The 25,162-nt window shown below is 41.3% G+C and overlaps 1 protein-coding gene across 3 annotated transcripts; it reads right to left on the reverse strand.

Moving 5' to 3' along the window:
• Positions 1–1,083: 1,083 nt before the first annotated feature.
• Positions 1,084–4,437, reverse strand: LOC311239239 (aquaporin FA-CHIP-like). Of its 3 annotated transcripts, none has more exons than XR_014620427.1 (5): positions 4,033–4,437; positions 2,830–2,991; positions 2,344–2,424; positions 1,590–1,872; positions 1,084–1,412 (listed from the first exon to the last, which is right to left on the reverse strand). XR_014620427.1 is itself a non-coding variant. In XM_084327543.1 (5 exons), the coding sequence occupies exons 1-5, from the start codon at positions 4,393–4,395 to the stop codon at positions 1,784–1,786; spliced, it is 732 nt and encodes a 243-aa protein (XP_084183669.1). In that variant the 5' UTR covers positions 4,396–4,437; the 3' UTR covers positions 1,084–1,783. The 3 variants fall into 3 exon arrangements, 2 of the variants coding, with proteins under 2 accessions (XP_084183669.1, XP_084183668.1); XM_084327543.1 differs by adding an exon at positions 2,037–2,073 and having other exon boundaries at positions 1,084–1,872; XM_084327542.1 differs by having other exon boundaries at positions 1,084–1,872.
• Positions 4,438–25,162: the final 20,725 nt, after the last annotated feature.

Here is a 25,162-nt window from a genome sequence, read left to right on the forward strand (position 1 = left end):
TAGTGCTTTATAGTACGTCACTAGGGCGGGGCCTGGCAGGTGCTGGGTGTATTTGTTTTATTCGTTGATGAAGTAAATTAGGTACTGGAGATGAGGTATATCTCGATGGCGAAGAGCAGGACGCTCAGCCAGTACTCATATAACTAGGTTATATACATAACCTATCATCAGTCTAACCGCAGCCTTTATGTTGAAGAAAACTATAATCTACTTATCGACGTATCTACTTGAAATGTGACTTTCAAAGATCTTTAAAACGAATCATGATCTCTGCTAAAATGCTGGGAATAGAGGCCTTTCACAGAGTTTAGAAATCCCATTTGTCCTCCATGCCGGAAGAAACAATGGTTGCTACAGTATGTGCAAATCAATTGCTATGAGTTGATACATGAGAAATACATAAACAAAAACTGTATTAATTGGTGTCTTATTACTGGATGTTATTATAAACAAGTCACAGTAGAACAGTAATATCATGCTTTTCCAGTGTTGTACCTACTCTAACACTGCACAGACATTAGGCATTTCGTTTTAAAAGTGGTTACCAATGGTTACAGGGAGCCATGCTGGAAGAAAGAGAACTACACAAACATTCTGTGCAAGGTCTCGCAAAGTCTCTCTATTGGCAGCAAGTGGTTGCCATGGTAACTAAGGACTCCATTCTAACAACCATTGTGTTGTCTGCAATTTACCAGTGACTTTGAATATGAAAGAAAAACAATGATATATATGACAGATTCTTAGATATGGATGGCTCCCCAAAGAGATGTTAGTTCCCATTATAAAGATGGCGGCAGAGTGAACAGACTTCTCTTTAAACAGACTTGGGTATTATTATGTTTTCTGTGTTTTTTTTTATACTTGTTTTTTCCATATATCAATAACAAATTAGAAAACAGCTTGATTACCTATGTTTACAATGGATTCTTGGGGTAGCTAATGTTAGCTAAAGAAATGTACTCTTCATGAACTCATAAGGAGGTAAATCCCTATGTTTCACTAAGGAGAAATCCTGTATCACCATTCTGAAAACCATTCTAGTGGGAAGCATCTATTCTAATAAAGTCACAAAGGATGCAACAATTGTTAACAACAGGTGTTTTATTTACTTACAAAAGTGATAGACAATCCAAGACTGTACGGTACACACATATAATACATTATACATCAGAAATAAAAAGTCATACTTATACAGGTACATAGTAATATGTATACAAAAAGAAAATAGCTCTACATAGAATACTGATATGGGGAATATTTTTTAACACAACAGAACTGCACTCTCAAGAACCTCACAAACTGGTGCACAGTCAAACAAATGAGTGAATTAGAATGAAACACTAAATGACTCATGACCTCAACAGAAGACCTCCTGAAATATGAATTAGTATTTCACAATAGCACAAACTGACCTATCCCAAGCTCCGCCCTCTCTTAGCTTGACCGAGGAAAGCAACGATTGGAGGGTCAAGTAAAAAATAAAACAAAAAAAGAAACAGAAAAAAAATCTTTGTTTGACGAGGAAAGCAGCGGTTGTAATTGGATGGTCAAGAAAAGAGGGCGGAGCTTGGGATAGGTCAATCGCTGACATCCCTAAAGCTAATGCAATATTTTTATTTGAATATTTTTTTTTACAGGAGTATAGATATATATCTAAAATACTTTACACAAAATGGCGGTGCTTTCAAGGCACTACTTTGACGACATCTCCACCCCTGTTGTTTCCTCGGCTCCGTTGACATCATAGTCTCCGACCGGGCCATTGACCAAGACCTTCATGCGCTCAGGGAAGTCGTCGAATTTGGGAGAAAGGAGGAAGTCGTAGATGAGGGCTGCGGCCACGCCGCCACACATGGGCCCCACCCAGTACACCTGCAAAGAATAACTTGGATTAATCAGGTGGACTGGCTAAACTACACACGATATTCATTTTATTCCAATGTTTTTTCTTTTGCCATAAAATATGGCAAAATGCCACAATTCATTGGCCACGGTTGTCATTTAGTGACAATCCCTTGCTAGTTGATTACAATCACCTGTTGTTTGCGAACCAAAGATGTCTGCAATCGAATACTATGAAGAACGACATATAGAGATCAATTGTGTCACCATCATCGCACAATGAAAATTATTACAGAAGATTACAGTGCAGTGATAAGGTCTACCCCAGGCAAATAGTAAAACAATAGAGATCCAATTACATATTAACTTTTAAGAGATATTGTAAAATAGGCTTGCTGTCTATGGAGTGATTTTCCAGTCATTGGCTTATAAGCATGACATTTAATTGCGACATGCAAAAATGTCAGGAATCTGAAAAATGAAAGTGGTCTGCTCACTTACCCAGTGGTTTGTGAAATCATTCATGATCAAAGCCGGGCCAAAAGAGCGAGCGGGGTTTATGCCACAGCCTGTGTAGCTGATCTGTGAAACGACAACAACCAGGTGACACCTTTAGAAAACACGTTTCTGACGGAACACATTGGCATATTTCCAGGCTAAGAGTATAAAAGTTTGAGATGAAATTATTAAAATGCAAATTCAAATCCTTTTACCACAGGGCCATCGGGGCATAAGATTTCCCCCCGTGTTAACCCTTTCACTACCACGGTTAACCATCTGTAGTGTGGTAGTGAAAGGGTTAACCATCTGTAGTGTGGTAGTGAAAGGATTAACCCTTTGTAGTGTGGTAACCTTCTGCAGCGCGGTAGTGAAATGATTAACCCTTTGTAGTGTGGTAGTGAAAGGGTTAACACTCCCGCTAAGGCCACCCACATGGGCAAACAAGATAGTCTACTGTTCCGCGGAAGACCACGCAAAGCAACTTACGGCTGCCAAGTGTCCCAAGCAGACCGAGAGGCCAATAGCCAGGGGTGCTGAACCTGTGACATCACGCCTCCTTTTATCAGTAACCGCAATGACACACAGGACGAGCTGGAACGTTGCCAGGAGTTCTATGCCGACGCCTTGGCTAGGTGTGACCCCGTTGAGCTGTGTGAGGGAGGGAGGGAGGGAGGGAGGAGAGGAGAGGAGAGGAGAGGAGAGGAGAGGAGAGGAGAGGAGAGAAGAGAAGAGAAGAGAAGAGAAGAGAAGAGAAGAGAAGAGAAGAGAAGAGAAGAGAAGAGAAGAGAAGAGAAGAGAAGAGGGGAGGGGAGGGGAGAGGAGGGGAGGGGAGAGGAGAGGAGGGGAGGGAGGGGAGAGGAGAGGAGAGGAGAAGAGAAGAGAAGAGAAGAGAAGAGAAGAGAAGAGAAGAGAAGAGAAGAGAAGAGAAGAGAAGAGAAGAGAGGAGAGGAGAGGAGAGGAGATGAGAGGAGAGGAGAGGAGAGGAGAGGAGAGGAGTTTAATAAAAAAATATTAGGAATTTGTCAGTCTTCATCAGCTAGATGGATGCATTTCTCACAACCACAATTGACCATTTAGCAACTGCTGGCATGGAACTTAATTTGAACAATTTTTTTTTCTTTTCTCATATTTGTGGGAAACTTGATCAATACTATTCTTTATTCCTTTGGCTATGTTACATGGTGTAGGTGATGAATTACAGTCATATCATAGTCAATAGATATTATTCCTAGTCAGACAGTAACTATTTGGTGAGAGGATAATTGTTGTAATTGTAATTAGAACAGCATCCAACAACCAACATTTTACCACAGGACTGCTGTAAAACAGAATGGTCGGTCGCCCACTTCAATCGTTTAATCAAGACATGATTGTGTTCGTCAGACGCTTTCATCCAGTGCATCGTGGCGTGCTCTAATTGTGCATCATCAGCATCCAATTAAGAACAAAAAGTAGAACAAGTCTATACACAACACAACCTGTGCCAACTGTAAACATCATCAGTGCAGTATACATGCATATTCACAAACCGCTTAGTTTTCCCACCATGAGTTACAAATGTGAAAGAGAAGCACTCTAAATAGAAAACATAGCATTGTATTGCCGGTTATCTCATTGATACTGTAGCAAGTTATTCATAATTCTCATATCATTCACTTAACTACTGGAAATATGAAAAGTTTTGCTTACAGCATTGACTCCGAGTGCATCGGTAGAGCCTGGACGTGTTCCGTACACAATGCCACTGGCCAGAGCTGAGCCGAGCATCTGAGCCACAATGTACATGACTGCCTTGAAGACACTCATCTGACAGCTGGCTAGCATGCCCAGGGTCACGGCAGGATTCAGATGGGCCCCGCTGATGTGGCCCAAGCTCTGGGCCAGCGTGGCGATGGCCAGCCCAAAGGCCAGCGATACCTTCACCTCCTGGTCGGGGTTGGAGTTGTTCTTGTTTCCAATGGCTGTGGAGATGCTGAGGTAAATGAAGAGTGTCATCCCCACCAGCTCAGCCAGGACGGCCCTCCAGAATGCCTTGCTTTTGAACTCTCTCATGGTGGCGGTTGTAATGGCAGTCCAGTGGTGGGTGTTGTGGTGTTCCTGTATTGTGTGCACTAAAACACAGAGCAACAGGCTGCATATATAAGTCTGGGACTGATAATGGTAAGGGGGCGGGGCCTAACATAGTGAAAGGGAAGGCCATGTTGAATTAATGAGAAATCCAAAAGGCTGGTCTTGTCGTTGTCCCCTCCCTCCCTCCCTCTTCTCGGTCTCCCTCCTCCCCCTATAGTCCCCTTCTCCTGCCTCTCTCCCAGCACCTCCCTGTGCACCTCGTTCTGCTCTTTGGACTTCTTTGAGCAGTAGTATTATAATTAAGTCTTATAATTTTACCACTCTTAAAGACATTTGGAATGTTATCACTGAAACGTGTTATCACTGAACTCCTGAATGTAAGATGTGACTTGTAATCAAACAGCTGTGGTGTATATCAGTTGAACATTCTGTCCTATATTACGAGTTAAAGCACAGTCACAGTGTCAGAGAGCAGTGGTTATTTCTTGTGGTCATACACGGCATTTTAGGCCAAGGATCATTTAGCTAAATATTTCTATTTTAGTTTTGTTTTGTTTTGTTTTTCAAATTCCAGGCTACACCAAGTCCACAACCACAAGACCAGAGGGAGTTCCACAAAATCACGTTCAACCCAGATTCGGCTCAAACAAGGGACTAAACACGTTTCGCAATTATGCCACAATAATGTGGAACACCCTACTCACAACGGCTACAGCCATAAAGGAATGTGAATCGATACCCTCTTTCAAAACCGCTCTCAAAGAGCACCTACGGGTGCCTGCAATTAGAAACGGGCCCCTGTAAATGTCAAAATCCCCCCCCACTCCCAGTTGTTTGTATTGAGCTGTACTGTATTGTACACATTCTGCAATCTGTTATTAATGTTTTCAATCAATCAATCAATCAATCAATCAATCAATCAATCAATCAACTGCCTCTAAGATGTAGGAGCTGCCTCTAAGATGTAGAGGAGAGAGAGAGAGAGAGAGAGAGAGAGAGAGAGAGAGAGAGAGAGAGAGAGAGAGAGAGAGAGAGAGAGGGGGGGGGGGATCTTACGTAAATATCCTCAAACAGGAATACATTTAACCAAATTGGGCTCTCCTCCAGGACAGGCCAAGGGAGGCTGCACCGGTCATTTGAGAAACAAAATAAGCTTGAATTTAAATATGTGGCATGTGAGTCGATCATGCACATTAAGCTGCTTTTTATGTACTCCACGGAAAGTTAATGTTTGTTTTAATTGTTGAAGGTGTTTGAATTCAAAATGCTGTTGAATGTATCTCCACAGCATGCTATGGTAACTCAGAGGGTGGAAAACAACCTGAAGGACATTCAGTTAATGCTTGTTAGATATGGAGTAATAGTTGTCATGGGGTAAAACATCAACCCTGAGAAGTGACCTGTCTGTTGCACCTGACCTGCACTAGCTAAACCATGTGTGGCGACAGGAAGGGCTGATACCACTGCAGGGCAGGGGAAAAAAACGAAAAAGAAAAAAACAACATCCTTCATCAAACCAAGGCAAAAAAACACATTATTAAAAGTCTGGATTGCAGTTCACATGGTGTCTTAATGTGTAAATACTACTATATAATAGTATATGTTACTATAACTATTTTCTAACAGTGTTTTTCACATTTTCAAAACATTGCATTGTCTTTATAAACCCATGCTTTTAGAACGTTTATATTTTTCAGTGAATCTCTTAATTAGGCCTACATCAACACTGTGCTATCAGTATTGTGTTTGTTGGTGAAGTATTTACGTCTTGTTTCATTTTAACAACCAGGGAATGCCCAAGAGAAAGTTCTATGTGCCTATTGTAGTTGAAATCTAGTAATCCATGCACAAAACGATGATTTCTTTCAATCTCTAAATTACAATTTAGAGTTGACAATTAAATTACAACTTGCCAGTAAGACAAAAAAACAAGATTGTGCCAGTAAGACAGTTTTATGTTTATATGAGATGAGGCCTTTGTTTAGGAAGAAATTGTTCACTTGACCATTGACCACCTAGTGGTCAGAAAATAATTATTGCAGCTTTAATACGATATGTCAAATTACTATAATACGATATATATGAATATCAACAAACATGTATACTGTAAGACCGGCACCTTCATTTCCTTTGGTTTCATTTACATTTGAAGCCCATCACCCTTTTAGTCAGTTAACATTAGCTAAAGATATAGCTTTAGCTAACATTAGCTAGCAATATGCTAGTTCTAGCTAACATTAGCTAGCCATCAACCAACTGTAATTAAAAAAACAAAATCTGATAATACAACAAGGTAATACTATTACCTACCTGGGTGGAACTCTATACAGCAATCTGTTAATTAAAGTTTTCAATAAATCAATAAACCATTAAAGTTTGTTTGGTAGCCAGCAAAAATATGATGTTCACCAGAGAGTGGTGTCACTGTTCTGGATGCTTGTAACACGGTGATGTAGTGGTTACCACGCAACGGCCCATATATATGGGCCCACCGGCGCGGCGCGCCACTTTGCCGACCTCTAGCGGCTCGTGTGCATATTCTTTCAGTGGTTCTCGAGTTATGTGAGGCGTGCGCCAAAGTCTTTAGCAGATAATTTTTTTACAGGATGGGAAAAGTGCTGAACAACAAACAATATTCTAATGCACACCAGGATAGTTAAGACACTATTTTATTGATTTATATCAATATCTTTTGTCTCTTTTATAAATAAGAACCGAAAATAAGTTGAAAAAAGTTAAACAATTACATTTCAAAGTGTCTGTGCAGCCTTGTTTATTTACTGTGTCCATGGAAACGCAAAACAAAAATAACTACATCACTGCATATATGGATAAATGTTCAGACAAGCTTATTGTCATTAGTGATACTCTATATACACTCATTTCAACATCATAGCCGCATTTTCTTTCAAAATAATGTGGTCACGGATGTCCCGATTTGGTATATTTCTGTCTCTTGGGCAGAGGTGTTTAACAGGCTGTGACACACAGGCGTCGAGACAGCTCTGCGTATAGGAGTGTGTAGCTAATCTTCCCTTTTTTCTCTTTATTTTTTTAAAGGGCACCAGAGACAAGCAGGGCAAGATGAGGGAAAGTGTTCCAACACTACACTATGACCTTTCAATTATTAACTGTACCACCGCTGGCAAGCTCGCAGGCTCTCACCCTCTCAATTTAGATTCCTTGAATGTGTGTCCTTGTTGTGTGCTTGCATTAGTGACCAGGAAGTTTATGACAGGCTGCTGCCATGATAAGAAACGGCTCATGGGCGGGGGGAAGGAAGTATGATATATCCTCACTTGCCCTAGACATTTGCCCAGAGAATTTGTGTACCACTAATAAGGCTTGTCTGTTATGAGTTCATGAGACACAGAAGCGATTTTCAACCTCTTACTTATCCAGGCATGTTGACTGACCATGATGTGCTTTTATGCCATCAACTATGCAGGAGAGGAGTTGTAGGGAGGAGGTACATGCTGTCCTGTACTGTCAGTCTGTACTGCAATGCCACTGCAGCAACACAGATTAAATGCCTTGCCTAAGGGCACATCTGTGGCATCTGTGGCACATCTGTGGCATTCAGTCTCCAATGCTACTTCCCTGCTATTTTCTCCCTCTAATATAAATTGAGAAATGGTGATGTTCGGAGTGCTACAGAGTGGGCTCTAGTTAGCCACACACTAATGCAAAGTCAATAGTGACAAATGAGTGCAAGCGGACTGAAACTAACTTAAACCACAGTAGGGGAGACCGGGACACAGTGGATCAAGGGGCACAGTGAATCAGTGGCTATTTATAGAAACTTGTACACAGGAATGCCTTGATGATGTCATCAGTGTGTGCCTCTGGTTAATCCATATCTGAAAATGTGTTTAATTTCCAGGCAACACACTTTTGTGAAGAATTGAAAGGTAATCCCCGTTTTGTACCATCAGATGTAAAAATGTTGGGTTTCTTAAGTGATTCACTGTGCCCCGGTAAAAGGAGGTTGCTTTGTTTGTTGACTAACGGCAATATTAACTCCTCAATTTAACTATTTTTTATTCCAAATATAACTATATATATATATATTATATCAATCTGTGCCATACTATTGCATGCTTTATCTGGTTTCAGAAAAATAATGTATAATATCTGGACTGATTCACAGTGCCCCAGGTAGCGATCCACTGTACCCCGTTACTGGGGCACAGTGGATCAAATATATTTTTACATTCAACCCCATCTCAGCATCTCATGACATGTTTTATAGAGAACATATTCTGCTATCAATTCCACAGTAGACCAGAACCATGCTGTCATCAAGCCAGGAAAAATGCTGAAATATAAGATTCATGGTCCACTGTGCCCCGGTCTCCCCTATACACAAAATGTCTTTCAGTTAGTTTCAGTCCGCTTGCACAGATAGCTTGACCCCACTGACTTTACATTCGTTTTTGGCTAACTAAGCGGAGACACTGGTGTCCAGTATCCTGAACATCATGGATTGTGCTGAGAAAGGACTCCGTTCGACAACAACATTGGTAAGTAATAGGCAATAGGGCTAGGGTTTCAAAATTGTTTCAATGGTATTCATGGAAAAATTTAATAGTATAACATTGGTACTCATTATTTTACATAATTGATGTGCATGAGTTCCATCCGATATGGGTTGGATGGAACTCATGGGAAGCAACAGTTGTGTTTGGAGGATCAAGAAAAGAGGGCAGGGATTGAGGTCAATTCTTGCACCCAGGAAGGCCCCTCTGCTGCTTATGCCAGTGGGTTTTTCTCCTAGCCCCGGATCAAAAAAAAAAAAAAAAATTTTACATTTTTTTTTAACTTTTTTTTTTTTTTTTTTTTGTCAGCATTCCCATTGTCTGTGCTGAATGTTTCTTAGTGTTTGGTATTTTCTTTTGGTTTTTAGTACTTTTAAACATCCATTTTTAGTAAGTAGTTTTCATTTGATCCTATAATTTTTTCATTCACCGATTTGTGGAATTTTTTTTAGTGTCCTGAAAGGCGCCTTATAAATCAAATACATTATTATTATTATTATTATTATTATTATTATTATTATTATTATTATTATTATTATTATTATTATTATTATTATTATTATTATTATTATTATTATTATTATTATTATTATTATTATTATTATTATTATTATCATCATCCAGGAGAGAAAAGTATTGTAAGTAAGTAAGTAGTATGTTCCTCAATCCAAAGGCCATTACATATGGCCTTTGTCCTGTCATACATGTCCACTGCCATCTCTGAGGTGCGATAACCTTTGAGTGTGTCCTGCACTGTGCTTTTAAATAGTACAGATATTGAAGATGTGCACTTTAATGCAGCAGCACCTGGAGCCATCCATACCCATGTCCAGTGTCCTATAATAAGCTTTAATCGAACCCTGGTTCATTTCCTCAGATAGTCCGGTTGGTTTGGGGTGGTGTGAAAGCTCATTCACTCTTGCAAGTGAACCCTGCTGCGGTTCATTTGAGATGTGAATGCAAAGCGGACCAAAGGCAGGAAAAGACCCAAAAATCGAATCTTTTTTTTATGAGAAGACTGAAACATATGTATATAATGAAACACACAATACAGTTTTTTTCGATTGCCTAAGCATGATTTTGAAAACGGGGCCCGGTGTTTCAAAACACACAATTAGCACAACCATACACACAATTATCAGAACACATCAGATCCTTTGCTAAATTAAACACTTGTCAAAACCATACACCAATTTATAAAAAACTACATTTTGTTACCATATGAAACACACGTTTCATATGATTTCATTCTGTTTGAACCAGTTACACACACTGCTGTGCTTAACCTAAAACACATTTAGCAATTCTACTTCTCAGTGATTAGAGTACTGTAAGTGAAGTACGCAGAGAATGTGCAAATATACAATAAATTCACCAAACACTACACAAGACCAATGCTGTGATGAAAATATAATTTATTTATCTACATATACCCAAATCAATGATGCAGACTGATGAAAAAAAATTACATTTTCTCTCCATATACTCAAATCAATAATGCAGACTGATGAAAATATAAATGGTCTCTCCATATAACCAAATCAGTCAACATTTCAACATGGAGAATCACAACAATACATGTCCCAGTTTTCATGCTACTATGTGCATAACACTGTAAGCTCAGCAAATATCAGACAAACATAAAATACTGTATCCAGTACAGGTTAAAATTACAGTAAATTTTTTTTTTTTTTTTTAAATGTAAACAGAAAATACTAGACATTATCTCTTTGCCTAGCTGGATCTGGCAAGATAATTTTTTGTTGTGATTCTCCATGTTGACTGATTTGGGAAAATGGGAGAAAATGTATATTTTCATCAGTCTGCATCATTGGTTGTCTTGTGTAGTGTTTGGTGGATGTATTGTATATTTTCACGTTCTCTGTGTACAGTACTTCACTCTCCTTCCATTTTGGTTGAAGACAGGTGAACTCACCTGCTGCATTTTTATAGTGCTTAAACCTGATTGGTGTATCTACAATTAAGCAATGGTGTGTTTGTGCATCCGATGGCTGTGTTTAACCTATTGGCTCATATGTGTGGTAATTTGACATTCTGTGTCTAATGTAATGCAATTGTGTTAATGTTTTGCAAATCACTGTGTATTGTTTTGCAAAAAGTGAGGCTGACATTGTAGGGGTGCAAATCTGGGCCTATATTTTGCTCCTTGAGTGTAAGGTTTTGATAATTGTGTAATACTTTTGATTTGAGTGTTTATGCAATTGAAGAAAACTGTAAAGACTAGAGATGAACTGTTTATTTCTTTTGTACATAGGCTGTGCATATGTTTGTTTGTTTGTTTATTTGCTTATGTGTATGATTCTTAACTGTGTTTTTATTTTGTTATTGGTGTATATGTGTGTATGTATGTACAGTATATATATATATATATATATATATATATATATATATATATATATATATATATATATATATATATATATATATATATATATATATATATATATATGTGTATATGTATATTTGTACTCCTGTTGGGGCTTCTTGGACCAGATCAATGTTTTATCTGGCTAAATAAAGGTTAAATAAATAAATAAGAAACTGATTATTTGGTCCTGTTAACTTTGAATTTTCTATGGGGACTGCCCAGATCCCTCACATGGACCTGGACCTCACTTTGAGAACCTCTAGTGATTCTAGTTATTCAGTATTCATCTCTAATTACTCTAAAATCGCGTATTTCTGTGTTTAAAAAAAAAAAACGCCCCCTCAACCCCCCCGGGCTGAAGCCCCCAATGTTTTCTAACCCTAAAAACGCCCCTGGTATAAACCTATAGTTTTAGGAGGGTAAATGTAGGTCCAGGCTACATTAACATTGGCAAACACCTATTCTCTACAGCACATTGTGTCAAACTCAAATCCGGCCCGCCTGGCATTTTCATCCGACCGGCTCCCAGACTGAATTTGCTTATCAGTTAATTTTGTCCCACTGCCTCACCTACTAGGCACAATTCAACTGGCCTATGATTGGAATCAAGCAGCACCTCACGCAAATGTCCCAACATTAAGAGCAAACGCAGCCTTTTCCCTTTTAAAAGCTCCTCTGTCATCCGCTTTCACTCGACTCAAGCCGTGGTATTATTAGGTTGCATCCAATTTTACTTTATCAAGTGGATTATTGCTAATTTATCATACCTACTCTGAAATCAGATCCGTGGAAATTATTGTTTTAAGATACGTGAAAGCTACGGTAGAAAAAGGTGCTGAGGTGAGAGATGTTAACAACATATTGAGCTGGTATGCACAAATTAAATAGAAAACCAAATTACCAATTAAGCTAGTGATATTTTTTTTATCTTTTTTGGTATTATTATTATTATGTGTCTGGCCGCAAAATCATCTGTATGTTACATTTCGACCCCCTTGGTAAATTAGTTTGACACCCCTGCTCTAGAGTCTAGAGGGAATTTATATGCAGAGAAAATAAGATGACCAACATGCTAAGACAACCAAACCCATTAGAATCAAATGGATGAGAGTGTTCACATGTACATTCATATTCTGAATACTAGCTTAGTAGCTATAGCTAAGATCCTGTTTGATTGATTGATTGAAAACTTGGACATTTACGGGGGCCAGTTCCGAGTTGCAGCCTCCCATAGGTGCTCTTTCAAAGCGGTTTTGAAGGTGGGTAGGGAGGGATTCACATTTTTTTACGGCTGTGGGTAGGGCGTTCCACATTGATGTGGCATAATTGCAAAACGTGTTTATTCCCTTGTTTGTGCCGAATCTGGGTTGAACATGATTTGTGGAACTCCCTCTGGTGTTGTGGTCGTGGTATTCACTGACCTTTGGGAAGTATTTCGACATGTACATGGGTACCTAGTGGTGTAGTGTATCTTGTAGACCAGGCCCATTGCAAGTTGCTGTACTATGTCGTCTACTCTAAGCCAGCCTTTAAGGTCTTGAACAGCATAAACATACATGTTTATATTCTTATCAAATATCTCCCTATACATGTGTAAAATGAGTATTCAAATATTACCAAGGAAACGTGGAACTCATACAGACCACAAAACCCAACCGTTAAACATGCCTATATATATCAGCATATCCCAGTGATCAGTGGCAGGTTTCCCACAGTCAGAATGTGTGTTTATACCAGCTATTTTGAGGGGGATATGGCGTTAACACGTGCCTGCTCACAGACAGTCACGGAATACATGAGTAATGTGCACGTAAACCGACCATGTTGCACCTGGCAAAAATCTAAAGTGACAGATTCTGTGAAGAAGGTCAGTATGATTTTGGAACGGTTTTAACCCTTGAGGTCATGGGCTCAGTCCTTTCCAGTGAAGTTTGTGGGAAGACGTTATATAACAAACCATTGTGAGTGTTAGACATGTCATATTAAAATGATTTGTGCGGCTGGTCTGATAATTGGTAAAGGAATGTAGGGAATGTGTCATAACACACTTTTAACATTATAACCTAAAAGGTATGAATGATGTACTCATTAAGCAACAGTTGTGATTGGAGAATCAAGAAAAGAGGGCAGGGTTTGAGGTAAATTTTTGCACCCAGGCAGGTCCCTCATGAACTGCTTATGCCAGTGAGTATATAAACCTATAGTTTTAGGAGTGTAAATGTGGGTCCAGGCTACATTAATGCATTAGACATGTCATATTAAAATGAATTGTGTGGCGGGTCTGATAATTGGTAAAGGAATGTAGAGGATGTGTCAAAACACACTTTTAACATAATACAGCCGGTACAGGTATGAATGATGTACTCATTAAGAGTTAAAACTCTTTATTTTGTATACCTTTGTGATTTCAAGCTAATAAAAATAAGCTGCTATTACACAAGATCGTGTGAAATTATGAGGTGGTAGCCTATGTTGGACGAAAAAATGGAAGTCAAAACGCATTATTCGATGGTTCCGTCGGCAGATTCTGCACTGATGGTTTAACAAACATACCCAGGGGTCAGAGGTTAAGGACCATGAAGAACACTAGGCGTGCGGTGACCTGTGAAACTGCTTGTGACAGTGAGGAACTCATTTTACTAATTGCTCAAACCTATCTAATTGGTTCGGACAATTCGGCGAGGGTTGAATAACTATGTGTGCAAAGGGGGAATTCCTGCGTGACACGCTCAGCGCTTGTACAGTATCATGGCAAAACGAGAGGGCCGCAAAGGAGTTTTCTTTGAGATTAAAGTCACGAAAACAGACTCGACATGAAAGGATGGAATCGGGAAAAAGATTCCCTGAAAAAAGTGACAGTTTGTGATGATTATGGAGAAAGAGAGAGAGGCCTTTCTTCACGGTGACCTCACAATGACAGGGGAGGAATTTAGTTACAAGCGTGTGAAAGTGGACAGAAACAAAAGACTTGCATGAATGGCGCGGGCTCCTCTTGATCATCACAACAGAGCTGTCCAGACTCCAGTGCTGTAGGTTCTTGAGACAAATCTTGGTATCAAGGCTTAAAAAATTCTGCTCTTGTCTTTGGTCTCTGACCTAATTTGTCTTGATCTCGGTCTTGAATTTCTCAAATTCTCCTCTGCCCCTTTTCTTTTATTCTTGACTTGACTGGATCTGGATAAAGACAGGCCTTGGTCTTGTCTTGGTCTCAACTGGGGTGGTTTTGACCAGTGTTGCATCCTCAGCAGATTGGTCCATGTGTGTAACTGCAGTGGTGCGTCAGCATTCCCCCATCCCCAACATACACACACGCACACACAAACACACACACACACGCACGCATGAACGCACGCACGCACGCACGCACGCACGCACGCACGCACGCACGCACGCACGCACACACACACACACACACACACACACACACACACACACACACACACACACACACACACACACACACACACACACACACACACACACACACACACACACACACACACACACATATCATCACTGTGTAGAGCAGGCTCCCTCAAAGGGTTCCATTCAAACCCTGGAGAAAGTTGCATTAGCTTCCAAATGCAAATCATGAGGCTACGGGTCTTTAATGAGCGGTTGAAGCCAGTCCACCATTGAGCTGACCCAGACCGTCTGTTATGTAACTATCACAAACCATTCCAAAATCCCAAAATAAATAGACCTGGACCATTGTAGCCTATTATTCTCTACTCACTATTGTCATTGTTTCGTTTCTGAACACCAGAGTAACATGTCGTTGTGAAAATGAAATGGAACCATAATGAAAAAATATCTCCTGCTCATGTGCCATTCATCCAGTAACGCTTATTTCATTATTCATTAGTATTTCTTGTAAAGACCTTTTAAATGATTATATTGTTTTAATGATGATGTCTCATATTATGTCTCGGTTTCCCCTCCCCCCGTGCTCCGTTGTCAAACAAATCCAAGGTATCTGTTCAGGACAGGAAGAATTAATAGTACTAATGTTCTTTTAATGATGCTCAGCTTATCTGACTTCCATGATGGAAATGTAATTAGGCACCTGCAGTGCAGACTGTTTATTTTTGCAATATAGCCGTTGTAGGATTTCCTCTTATTCTGCATACGCCTCATGATAGAGGAACAATTGTACATTTGTAAATCCCTACAGACCAATGATTAGCATCATCAGTAGTGCTTTAACTATGTGAATTCAGTTAGAACTGATTGGTGAATATCAGCCTCATCTTAACACATGTCTTTGCAGCAGCAACAGTTATGGGGAAAGAAAACAATATCCTTATAACCAATTTTACTATCCAACTTGACTATCTTCAAAGGCAAAGCAATCTAAAAGTGTTGGATGCACATTCATTGAATAATATTACCAGTAAATAATAAAGCCATTTTTATGACAGTTGTAAATAGTAGAAACAGGGCTTTGTTGTTAAATTCGTATAACTTAAACATTAACAAATTAGCCTTTGAGGGGATTTTGAGCTCAACTGTGATGATGAAATGCAGCCATCCACCTTAGGACTTTTTAAAAGTGAAACAATCATGGAAATTCCTTTTCAAAATATATATGGCCTTTCTAAGTAACCAAAAGGTTGATTGCTGCCATCTATGAGCACATCCCACACATCCGGCTCTGGACGGGCCCTTACTTATGTGACACAACTTTGAGAGAGGTTTGCAGTGTGTGTGTGTGTGTGTGTGTGTGTGTGTGTGTGTGTGTGTGTGTGTGTGTGTGTGTGTGTGTGTGTGTGTGTGTGTGTGTGTGTGTGTGTGTGTGTGTGTGTGTGTGTGTGTGTGTGTGTGTGTGTGTGTGTGTGTGTGTGTGTGTGTGTGTGTGTGTGTGTGTGTGTGTGTGTGTGTGTGTGTGTGTGTGTGTGTGTGTGTGTGTGTGTGTGTGTGTGTGTGTGTGTGTGTGTGTGTGTGTTTGTGTGTGTGTGTTCTTAAGACAAACAGACTCACAAAGGTATCGGGGGCCCTTTTTTTTATTAGGGCCCTGCAGATCTCCTCCATTGTCATGCGTGGATCCTGGCTCTTTTGTTTCTTTATTAGCAGTGTGAAAGTATCCATGCCTGTCCCCTCTACCTCCAGAAAACCTATACAATTTTTTTTTGAAAAGCTTGACAGGGGGTCTGCGATGCCATGACAACTGCTTACATTATATGGACAACTGTTCCGCATTGTGCCTATCGCATCTCTGTGAATGAGATCACTGAGAAGACCGCTTGCTGAGTCTAACCACACCAGGACAGGGAGAAGTAGCGCCACAGACACAACAATGGCTGGTTTCCAAGGACGTGACTCAGAGGAAAACGGAGGACGTTAAAGTTAAAGTCCAGCAAAGGGTTCTTTTTTGAAAGTGGGGAACAGAGAAACAGGGACCCCTACTCAAAAAGGCTTCCAATAAAAAAAATACTAATTTCATTTTGGTACCATATCTAATAGAATTTTAGCCAATAAGATATGAATTCTATAGGACAAAAAACATCACTGGTTCCAATATCCAATAGGATGTAGGATGTAGGAACACATCCATTTTGATTTGATCCTATAGTCTAAGGTTGTTATTGGATCAAATCCAATTGAGTCCAATACGACCAACAACCTGACTGGGGATTGAATCTTCTGATCACAAACTCAGAAACTGTGTTGTTTGATTGCAGTCACCTAAATGCCCTTGTACTGTGTTAATTACAGAGTCCCGATATGGTGCTTCGTCCATTTTTGGGCAGCTCTATAGAACTCTTTATTAGCAGCCTCTTGTGTACCATGTAATACCCTGTAGGCTAGTACCCTGTAGTACCCTGTACTACCATGTAATAACCTGCGCTACCATGTAGTAACCTGCACTACCATGTAATAACCTGTAAGGCTAGTACCCTGTACTACCATGTAATAACCTGCACTACCCTGTAGTAACCTGCACTACCATGTAATAATCTGTGCTACCATGTAGTAACCTGCGCTACCATGTAATAACCTGCGCTACCATGTAGTAATCTGCACTACCATGTAATAACCTGTAGGCTAGTACCCTGTAGTACCCTGTACTACCATGTAATAACTTGCACTACCCTGTAGTAACCTGCACTACCATGTAATAATCTGTGCTACCATGTAGTAACCTGCGCTACCATGTAATAACCTGTGCTACCATGTAGTAACCTGCACTACCATGTAATAACCTGTAGGCTAGTACCCTGTAGCACCCTGTACTACCATGTAATAACCTGCACTACCCTGTAGTAACCTGCACTACCATGTAATAATCTGCGCTACCATGTAGTAACCTGCGCTACCATGTAATAACCTACGCTACCATGTAGTAACCTGCGCTACCATGTAGTAACCTGCACTACCATGTAATAACCTGCACTACCATGTAGTAACCTGCACTACCATGTAGTAGCCTGCGCTACCATGTAGTAACCTGCGCTACCATGTAGTAACCTGTAGTACTATGTTTTATTATAGTCTCACCCAAAGTTAAAATCCATTTTACTGGAAAGGAAACCCCAATAGCTCTTTGTAAATCCTATAATAGTACAGTGGAAGCACACAGATCCTACTGGAATTGAAAGAAATCCTACAGGACCTTTGAAATTCGGTAGGACTCTATTGTAAGAAAACTTGAAATCCAATAGGATCCTACTGGAAATTAAAGAAATGTAATAGGCCTATACTGTATATAGGACAACTCGGTCAAAACTGCCTATATGATTAGGGTTTGCAGCCCTGTCTAAGCTGTGGTGTGTGTGTGTGTGTGTGTGTGTGTGTGTGTGTGTGTGTGTGTGTGTGTGTGTGTGTGTGTGTGTGTGTGTGTGTGTGTGTGTGTGTGTGTGTGTGTGTGTGTGTGTGTGTGTGTGTGTGTGTGTGTGCGTGCGTGCGCATGTGTGTGTGTGTGTGGTAGTGTGTGTGTGTGTGTGTGTGTGTATGTATGTGCGTGCGTGCGTGCGTATGTGCATTTATTGTGTACTGGGGTAACTCCCGGTCTGAATTGTTGTCCCAGTCCAGCCCTGCAGTAGACATATGGCGTCCAGTATTCTGTAAATGTTTGGCAACGCTTTCCTTTATTATTGTTTCAGGTGTTTCATGACTGCTGCTCTGCCAAGATACTCGCTAGTCTGCATTTATCACACCTTTAATGACCTCTGAGTTGTCATCCCGGATCTTTTGACATCACATCAAGATATTTTGCCATGTTTGAATGTTTGACAAGTACATACGATCGTAAAAAGTCAGAGGTGCTGACTCATAAAGAGATAGACTTACTGCTACCGCCCAACTCACCCCATGCAGGCTTTGCTCCAAAACGATGTGTGTTAAACCACGCAAAACTCTCACATAGCCTCTTTCATTAAATTTCTTAATTTTTTGTGTTTAATTTTGTGGCCAAAAGGTTTAGGGGGAGATGCTACATGGGAGTTATGGGAAAATTGCTTTCCTTAAATTTTTATTTCATCTCCATTACTTTGTCTCCCCACTCACATCCGCAAACAGGTGTGTACTGTTGCACTCACAGATCACAATATTAAAAAGGATGGGATTTATTCTGAAATCATGAACAAAATAATAATAAAGTGAGCTGGCAGGCATCAATACCTGTTTTCATTAATGTTCTAACTGAAGGACTGAAGGGATATGGAACCCACATGCCCACAACTGGTGTCATGCCTATAGTGGTTGTACTGTATAAAAAAAAAGATACAAAAGTTCATGATAATAATATGAAAGATGAATGCGGTGCACCTATGAAATACAACCGAAATTAATGAAGGGGCCAATACACGTAAAAATCAACATGCCACAAGCATTGCAAGTACTGTAATACAGCCTATGAGTGGGATGTGCACTCTGTCATGTTATGCCAAGCTGTTTTTATTATGCTATACGGTTGATGGGACGGATATACGACAGCGTACTTCAAGTGAGACGGTGAGAGCCGGCTCCTCGCAAAAGAGTTATTTACGATGATCCGACTAAATCCTGGAGAATCCTATAGATGAGGTGGTTCCTATAGGAGCTCAGGGCGCTGCAGAGATGGAATATTTTACAGTAAATTGTGGCGACACCTCCTCCCAGTCCTCCCCGTCTTGATTGTAATTCATCTCACATCACAAGCAGTTAATCGTCGAAGACAGAGGTCGTCTTCTTCTTCTTTTGTTTAAAAGTTAAAGCTCTCAAACCTTTCAACAACCATAAAGTACCTGTTGTTGTGATAAGAGCATGGGAGGCAGGATAGTGGGGATGCCGATGTCGGAGCTAAATCATTCAGCCTTGTTTTCAATTTCCCCTATCCTATTCCCCTGGCCCTCGTACTCCACACACACACACACGCACACATACACAGACACACACACACACACACACGCACACACGCACGCACGCGCACGCACACACACACACACACACACACACACACACACACACACACACACACACACACACACACACACACACACACACACACACACACACACACACACACACACACACACACACACACACACACACACAGATGAAAACATCCTTACTGGGGAGAGACGCAAAAAAAAGGTCCACATATGTTGATGCAACGGAAAACCCCTCTGTGTTCTATTCCATAAGGATAAATAAAAGGAAGATGACTCTTGATAAATGTCTCAAGCTAAAGCCCAGGAGAGGAATCACTCTTGTTATGTAGCACCAAACTGAACCGAGCTCAGATAGTGATGGAGAAATAAGAGGTATTTCAATCAATGTCATTTAACATTTGAAAGTGTTTGGAACAGTAATGATTTGTGTTACGCAGTGTCAACTAAGGCATCTCTCCTTATAAGGTTGCCAGAGCCACATTACATATTCATCATCATCATCCTCATCATTATCATCATCATACATATATCAGCTATGCTTTTCAGGGACAATTAAATCACAATATCTTTGGTCCGTCAAGGGAAATTGCCCTGGTAATAAAGGCTACATACCAAGGATAGAAATAAACAAGACTCATTATAAATAATCCTGTATTTATCTGTATAGTTTATGAAACAGCTTTAGACCAGATGGTTGGTTGGAAGGAGGGAGGGTGGGAGGGAGTTGTTTTAATCCACATCTGCTCAGAGCAGCACCTGTCCTATCAGTTTGGGGGAAAAAAATAAAAAAAAATTCCAAGGTGACGTTTACTTTTATGCTGCACTTAAAGCTGCAATAACAATTTTCTAACAGTGTTTTTTTACATTACATAAAACATTTCTTATGACCGCCTGCCATCAGAAGGTCTCGTCGAGTGATGGTGTCTTACGTGATCAACCCTGCGGTACCAGCGGCCAGTGTGTTATTATTCTATCATTTATTGACCTCCGGTCAATGGTCTCTAACTACACACCCTCAAGTCCCCTACACTCTGCATCATCTGGCCGTCTCAGAACCACTCCTATCTGAGCTCCGGGAGGGTCATCAAGGAGAAGCCGCCTTTTCTCAGTCCTTGTCCCACAATGGTGGAACGAACTGCCCACAGTTCGTTCCACCATTGTGGGACAGCCGAAACCCGTCCAATCTTTTGCCGTTGACTAAAGACACACTTCTTCAACCATTATCTGAAATGAAAAAAAATTATATATATATATATCTAACCCTAACTAACCTTACTGTCATGCACTTGTCCTAATATACTAACCTACACTGTACCACTCAACACTTTGATGAACATTGTTACTCAGCTGATAGAGTTGTGCCCTTCCTTGTCGTACAGAACTTGTAAGTCGCTTTGGATAAAAGTGTCAGCTAAATGAATAAATGTTGGGGGGGGGGAACACTGTACAACTGTACAAGCAAAACTGTACATTGGAATATTGACAACCATACTAGGTAATTTACTGTACATTGGAGGGGGTTGGGGGGGGGACACTGTACAAACAAGCAAAACTATACATTGGAATATTGACAAAACCATACTAGGTAAATTACTGTACATTGGAGGGGGTTGGGTTAGGACATTTACAGGGGCCAGTTTCGAATTGCAGTCTCCCGTAGGTGTTCTTTGAGAGTGGTTTTGAAAGTGGGTAGTGATTCACATTCCTTTACAGCTTTGGGTAGGGCGTTCCACATTGATGTGGCATAATTGCGAAACGTGTTTAGTCCCTTGTTTGAGCCGAATCTGGGTTTGACATGATTTGTGGAGCTCCCTCTGGTGTTGTGATTGTGGTATTCACTGACCTTTGGGAAGTATTTTGACATGTACATGGGTACCTTGGTCGTGTAGTGTATCTTGTAGACCAGGCCCATTGCAAGTTGCTGTACTCTGTTGTCTACTCTAAGCCATCCTAGGTTGTCAAAGTGGGCAGGGGTGAGGTGGGTTCTAGGAGTAAGGTCAAGCAGTAGTCTGACCAGTTTGTTTTGAGATGTTTGTAATTTAGTTTTTAGCGCCTTTGAGGTGCTTTGGTACCATGAGGTGCAAGCATAGTCGTAGTACCCTTGAATGAGTGCTCCTGCCAGAGTCTTCAGGGTATTCTTGTTTACCAGAGAGGAGATCCGGTACAAGAATCAAGTTCGTTGGTTGACTTTTTTTAATTACATTGGATGCCATTTTGTCACAGGAGAGATTAGCCTCTAGGATGGAACCCAGGTAGGTAATTTCATCTTTCCTTGTGACAATATTGTCACCCACTGTAACTGAGAAGCCGTCGGTCTTGCTGAGTTTGTTATTTGAACCGAAGAGAATGGACTCTGTTTTGCCCATGTGTAATGATAGTTTGTTATCAGCGAGCCATATGCAGATTTTGCCTAGTTCCGAGCTGAGGGTTTTTTCAACCTGTAACTTGTTCCTGTCAGAGACCAGCAGGGCTGAGTCATCTGCAAACAGGAACAAGTTGCAGTCACAAGCTGACGACATGTCATTTGCATAAATCAGGAACAGTAGCGGTCCTAGTATGCTTCCTTGTGGAACACCACAGCTCACTGTGAAGGGGGGGATAGGGTACCGTTTACCTCCACCATCTGTTCCCTCCCCCCAAGGTAGGATTGCATCCAGCTCACTGATAGACTATCAAAACCAATTGCTTTTAGCTTGTCAATCAGAATGGAGTGATTGACAGTGTCGAAGGCCTTTTGTAGGTCCAGCATGACCATGCCGCAGTATTTGCCCGCGTCCACCTCTTGTTTGATGTGGTCGTTCAAATAGAGAAGGCATGTGTTTCTTCTTTTCGACCTGTTCGTAGACTATTTTTTCCATGACTTTCGAGATGGAGGTGAGAATAGAAACAGGGCGGTAGTTGCCTGGGTCTAATTTGCTGCCCTTTTTGTGCAGAGGGGTCACCCTCGCATTTTGAAGTCCTTGGGGACATGTCCCTGTTTTATGGAGAAGTTTATTATGTGTGTGATGACTGGGGTGATGGCGGCTGCTGAGTCTCTGAGGAATTTGGAGGGGATGTTGTCATGGCCAGTGGCCTTGTTAGGTTGGAGGGCGCTCAGTTTTTTGAGTACCTCATTTGTTGTTACCATTTTCAGCTTGAAGTCATCCTTGCGGACCCCTAGGTTTTTGTAGTAAGCTACTATGTGTTTTACCCCATAATGCCCTGAGTGTGAGGGTAGTTTGTTTACCAGTGTTGTGGCTATGTTTGTGAAGAAAATTTTAAAGTAATTGGCTACATCCAGCTTGTCTGTGATGAGCGTGTTGTCCGTTGTTTGAGAATCTGGTTTAAAGTTTTTTACTGCAGCCTAGTTGATTATTGAGTCATTTCCAAAGTTCACGTGGTTTGTTTTTGTTTTCCTCAGTTTTGTCATTGATGAAATTCTTTTTTGCAGTTTTGATCATGGCGTTTACATCGTTTCTTAGTCTGTTTATTTCCAGTTTGAGTTCAGTCACGTGGGCTTGATCACTTTGGCAAAACAAGAAGAGGCTTTAGTTTGGGGAGAATCAAGGGTTTGTTTAGAGTGGCTCCGTGCTGCCCACTAGTCGTCAGAAAATAATTATTGCAACTTTATTTTTAAAGTATAGATAACACTATGTCACTTGCAGCGTAATCGCAACGTCCTGGGTTCAAATCCGGCCCAGGGACATGTGTTGCAGGTCCTCCCCATCTCTCTCTCTCTCCCAATTTCCAACTGCCCTGTCAATAAAAAAAGCACTTAAAAGTACCCCCCCAAAAACATTTAAAAAAGATAACACTATAGGTGGTTAATATGTCATTTTGGGACCAAAAGCTTCAATATCCATAGTCTAAAAGGAGAGATCATTCCACACTGACATTATACACAATACATCTGTATATTACAGTGTGTCACAAATCTATTTTTGATTTGAATTCTGATTTTAAGGTCACAATTCAATTAGATTTTTGATTAAAACAAAACATTTCAGCACTGATGATTATACAATTGTTAGATGATCATGTCTTGATTTGTAAAGATCAACAAATCATTGGTTATATAGTCGTAATGGCAGATCGCATCCTGCTCTTCGCCATCGAGATATACCTCATCTCCAGTACCTAGTGTACTTCATCAACGATTAAAACAAATACACCCAGCACCTGCCAGGCCCCGCCCTAGTGACGTACTATAAAGCACTAGGCATGGTCACCACTCACTCTTCCTCTACTTTCGTTTCCATCATGGCGGATGCTTGCACCCTGTGAAACTAGTTGTAATGAAAAGTTTAGAGAAATTACGCAATGTTGAGTGCTTACCGGAGATTTGCCTACCCCTGGAATCTTCACGGCATGTTCCAACGACACGTCGGGTCTATCCTGATGTTTCCTCGTCTTGTGGCAGCAGATCGAGGGACAGCGTGCAAGGTTTGGCTATTTAGCCGGCTCGTACACAGGTAGGCTCTGTGTCATCAGGCATTAACGTTGGTGTTAGTAATGCTGCTGGTTGTTTTGTTGTGTGTCGGCGCCAGGGGCGGGATGTTTTGGTGAACGTCCCTCTGAGTTGGACGTTTTCCAGGCGATCCTGGAGCGCGCTGCTAACACTAATGCTATAATGCTGGGTCCCTTTTAATGTTCCCCGCCGTGGGATGTCACTGCTTTTCCCTCTTAACCGGTTCATTGATGAAGGTCAGTCGGTAGCTAATGTGGGGGGTTTTGCTGAGTCTTATTTACGGGTGAATGGGTTGACAACAGGGCGCAGGGCGGGTGTGCCGTGGCTAGAGCCAGGTAGCATCGATCCTGTGCCCCGGCGTGGGTTGAACGGTGTCCCACCCGGAAGCCGACGCTTGAGAGCGAGTCAGCCCGGCAGGTGGCAGTATGGACTGATGAGAATTATACTGCTACAGGATGGAATTTAGCGGCGGCCAGTGTTGTGGCTCAGCTGACTGTTTTTCTGTCCACATTAGCGTCGGGTAGTGGGGCGACAGGACCAGCCGACGCTGAAAACATTTAGCATGTTTTTGGTGTTATAGAGATCTTGACTCAGTCGCAAGCTATAACTGCGGGGAGGATTAGGATGCTATCAACGCTTGTTAATAGGCATTTCTGGTTGGAGCAGTCTCCTCTTGGGGAGGAAGAAAGGTTTCTTCTCCTCACGGCTCCTCTTTCCGCGGAAGGACTCTTTGGTCGTTCTGCGGAGACGCGGGCGGTTGTTGACCTAGGTCCCACACCGCCTCACGCTATGCAGCCAGAGGTTGGAGCACGGCCTCGTCAGCGACTGTGGCGAGGCCCTCGACAGGCGGCCATGTTTCCCCCGCCAGTGGTACCCTGGGCGGCGAGTCAACAGGGGTCCACAAGGCCGACAGCCTTGGCAGCCGAGGGATCGGCCATGTTGGATGTGCTCGGCTTGGAATATACAAGCCGTCGCTGTTCTGCCACGAGCAGTCCGCTCCCCG

The sequence above is a fragment of the Notolepis coatsorum genome (genome assembly GCF_963971535.1).
Source record: "Notolepis coatsorum genome assembly, chromosome: 13".
In the NCBI taxonomy this organism is placed as follows: Eukaryota; Metazoa; Chordata; class Actinopteri; order Aulopiformes; family Paralepididae; genus Notolepis; species Notolepis coatsorum.

Excerpts from the sequence above, each read along its gene's own strand:
- LOC311239239 (XM_084327542.1), bottom strand. The coding sequence starts at position 4,395 with ATGAGAGAGTTCAAAAGCAAGGCATTCTGGAGGGCCGTCCTGGCTGAG. Across the intron at positions 2,992-4,032 it reads ATGCACTCGGAGTCAATGCT|CTCAACGGGGTCACACCTAG; the intron begins GTAAGCAAAACT and ends TCCCTCACACAG. Across the intron at positions 1,873-2,343 it reads ATGATTTCACAAACCACTGG|GTGTACTGGGTGGGGCCCAT; the intron begins GTAAGTGAGCAG and ends TATTCTTTGCAG.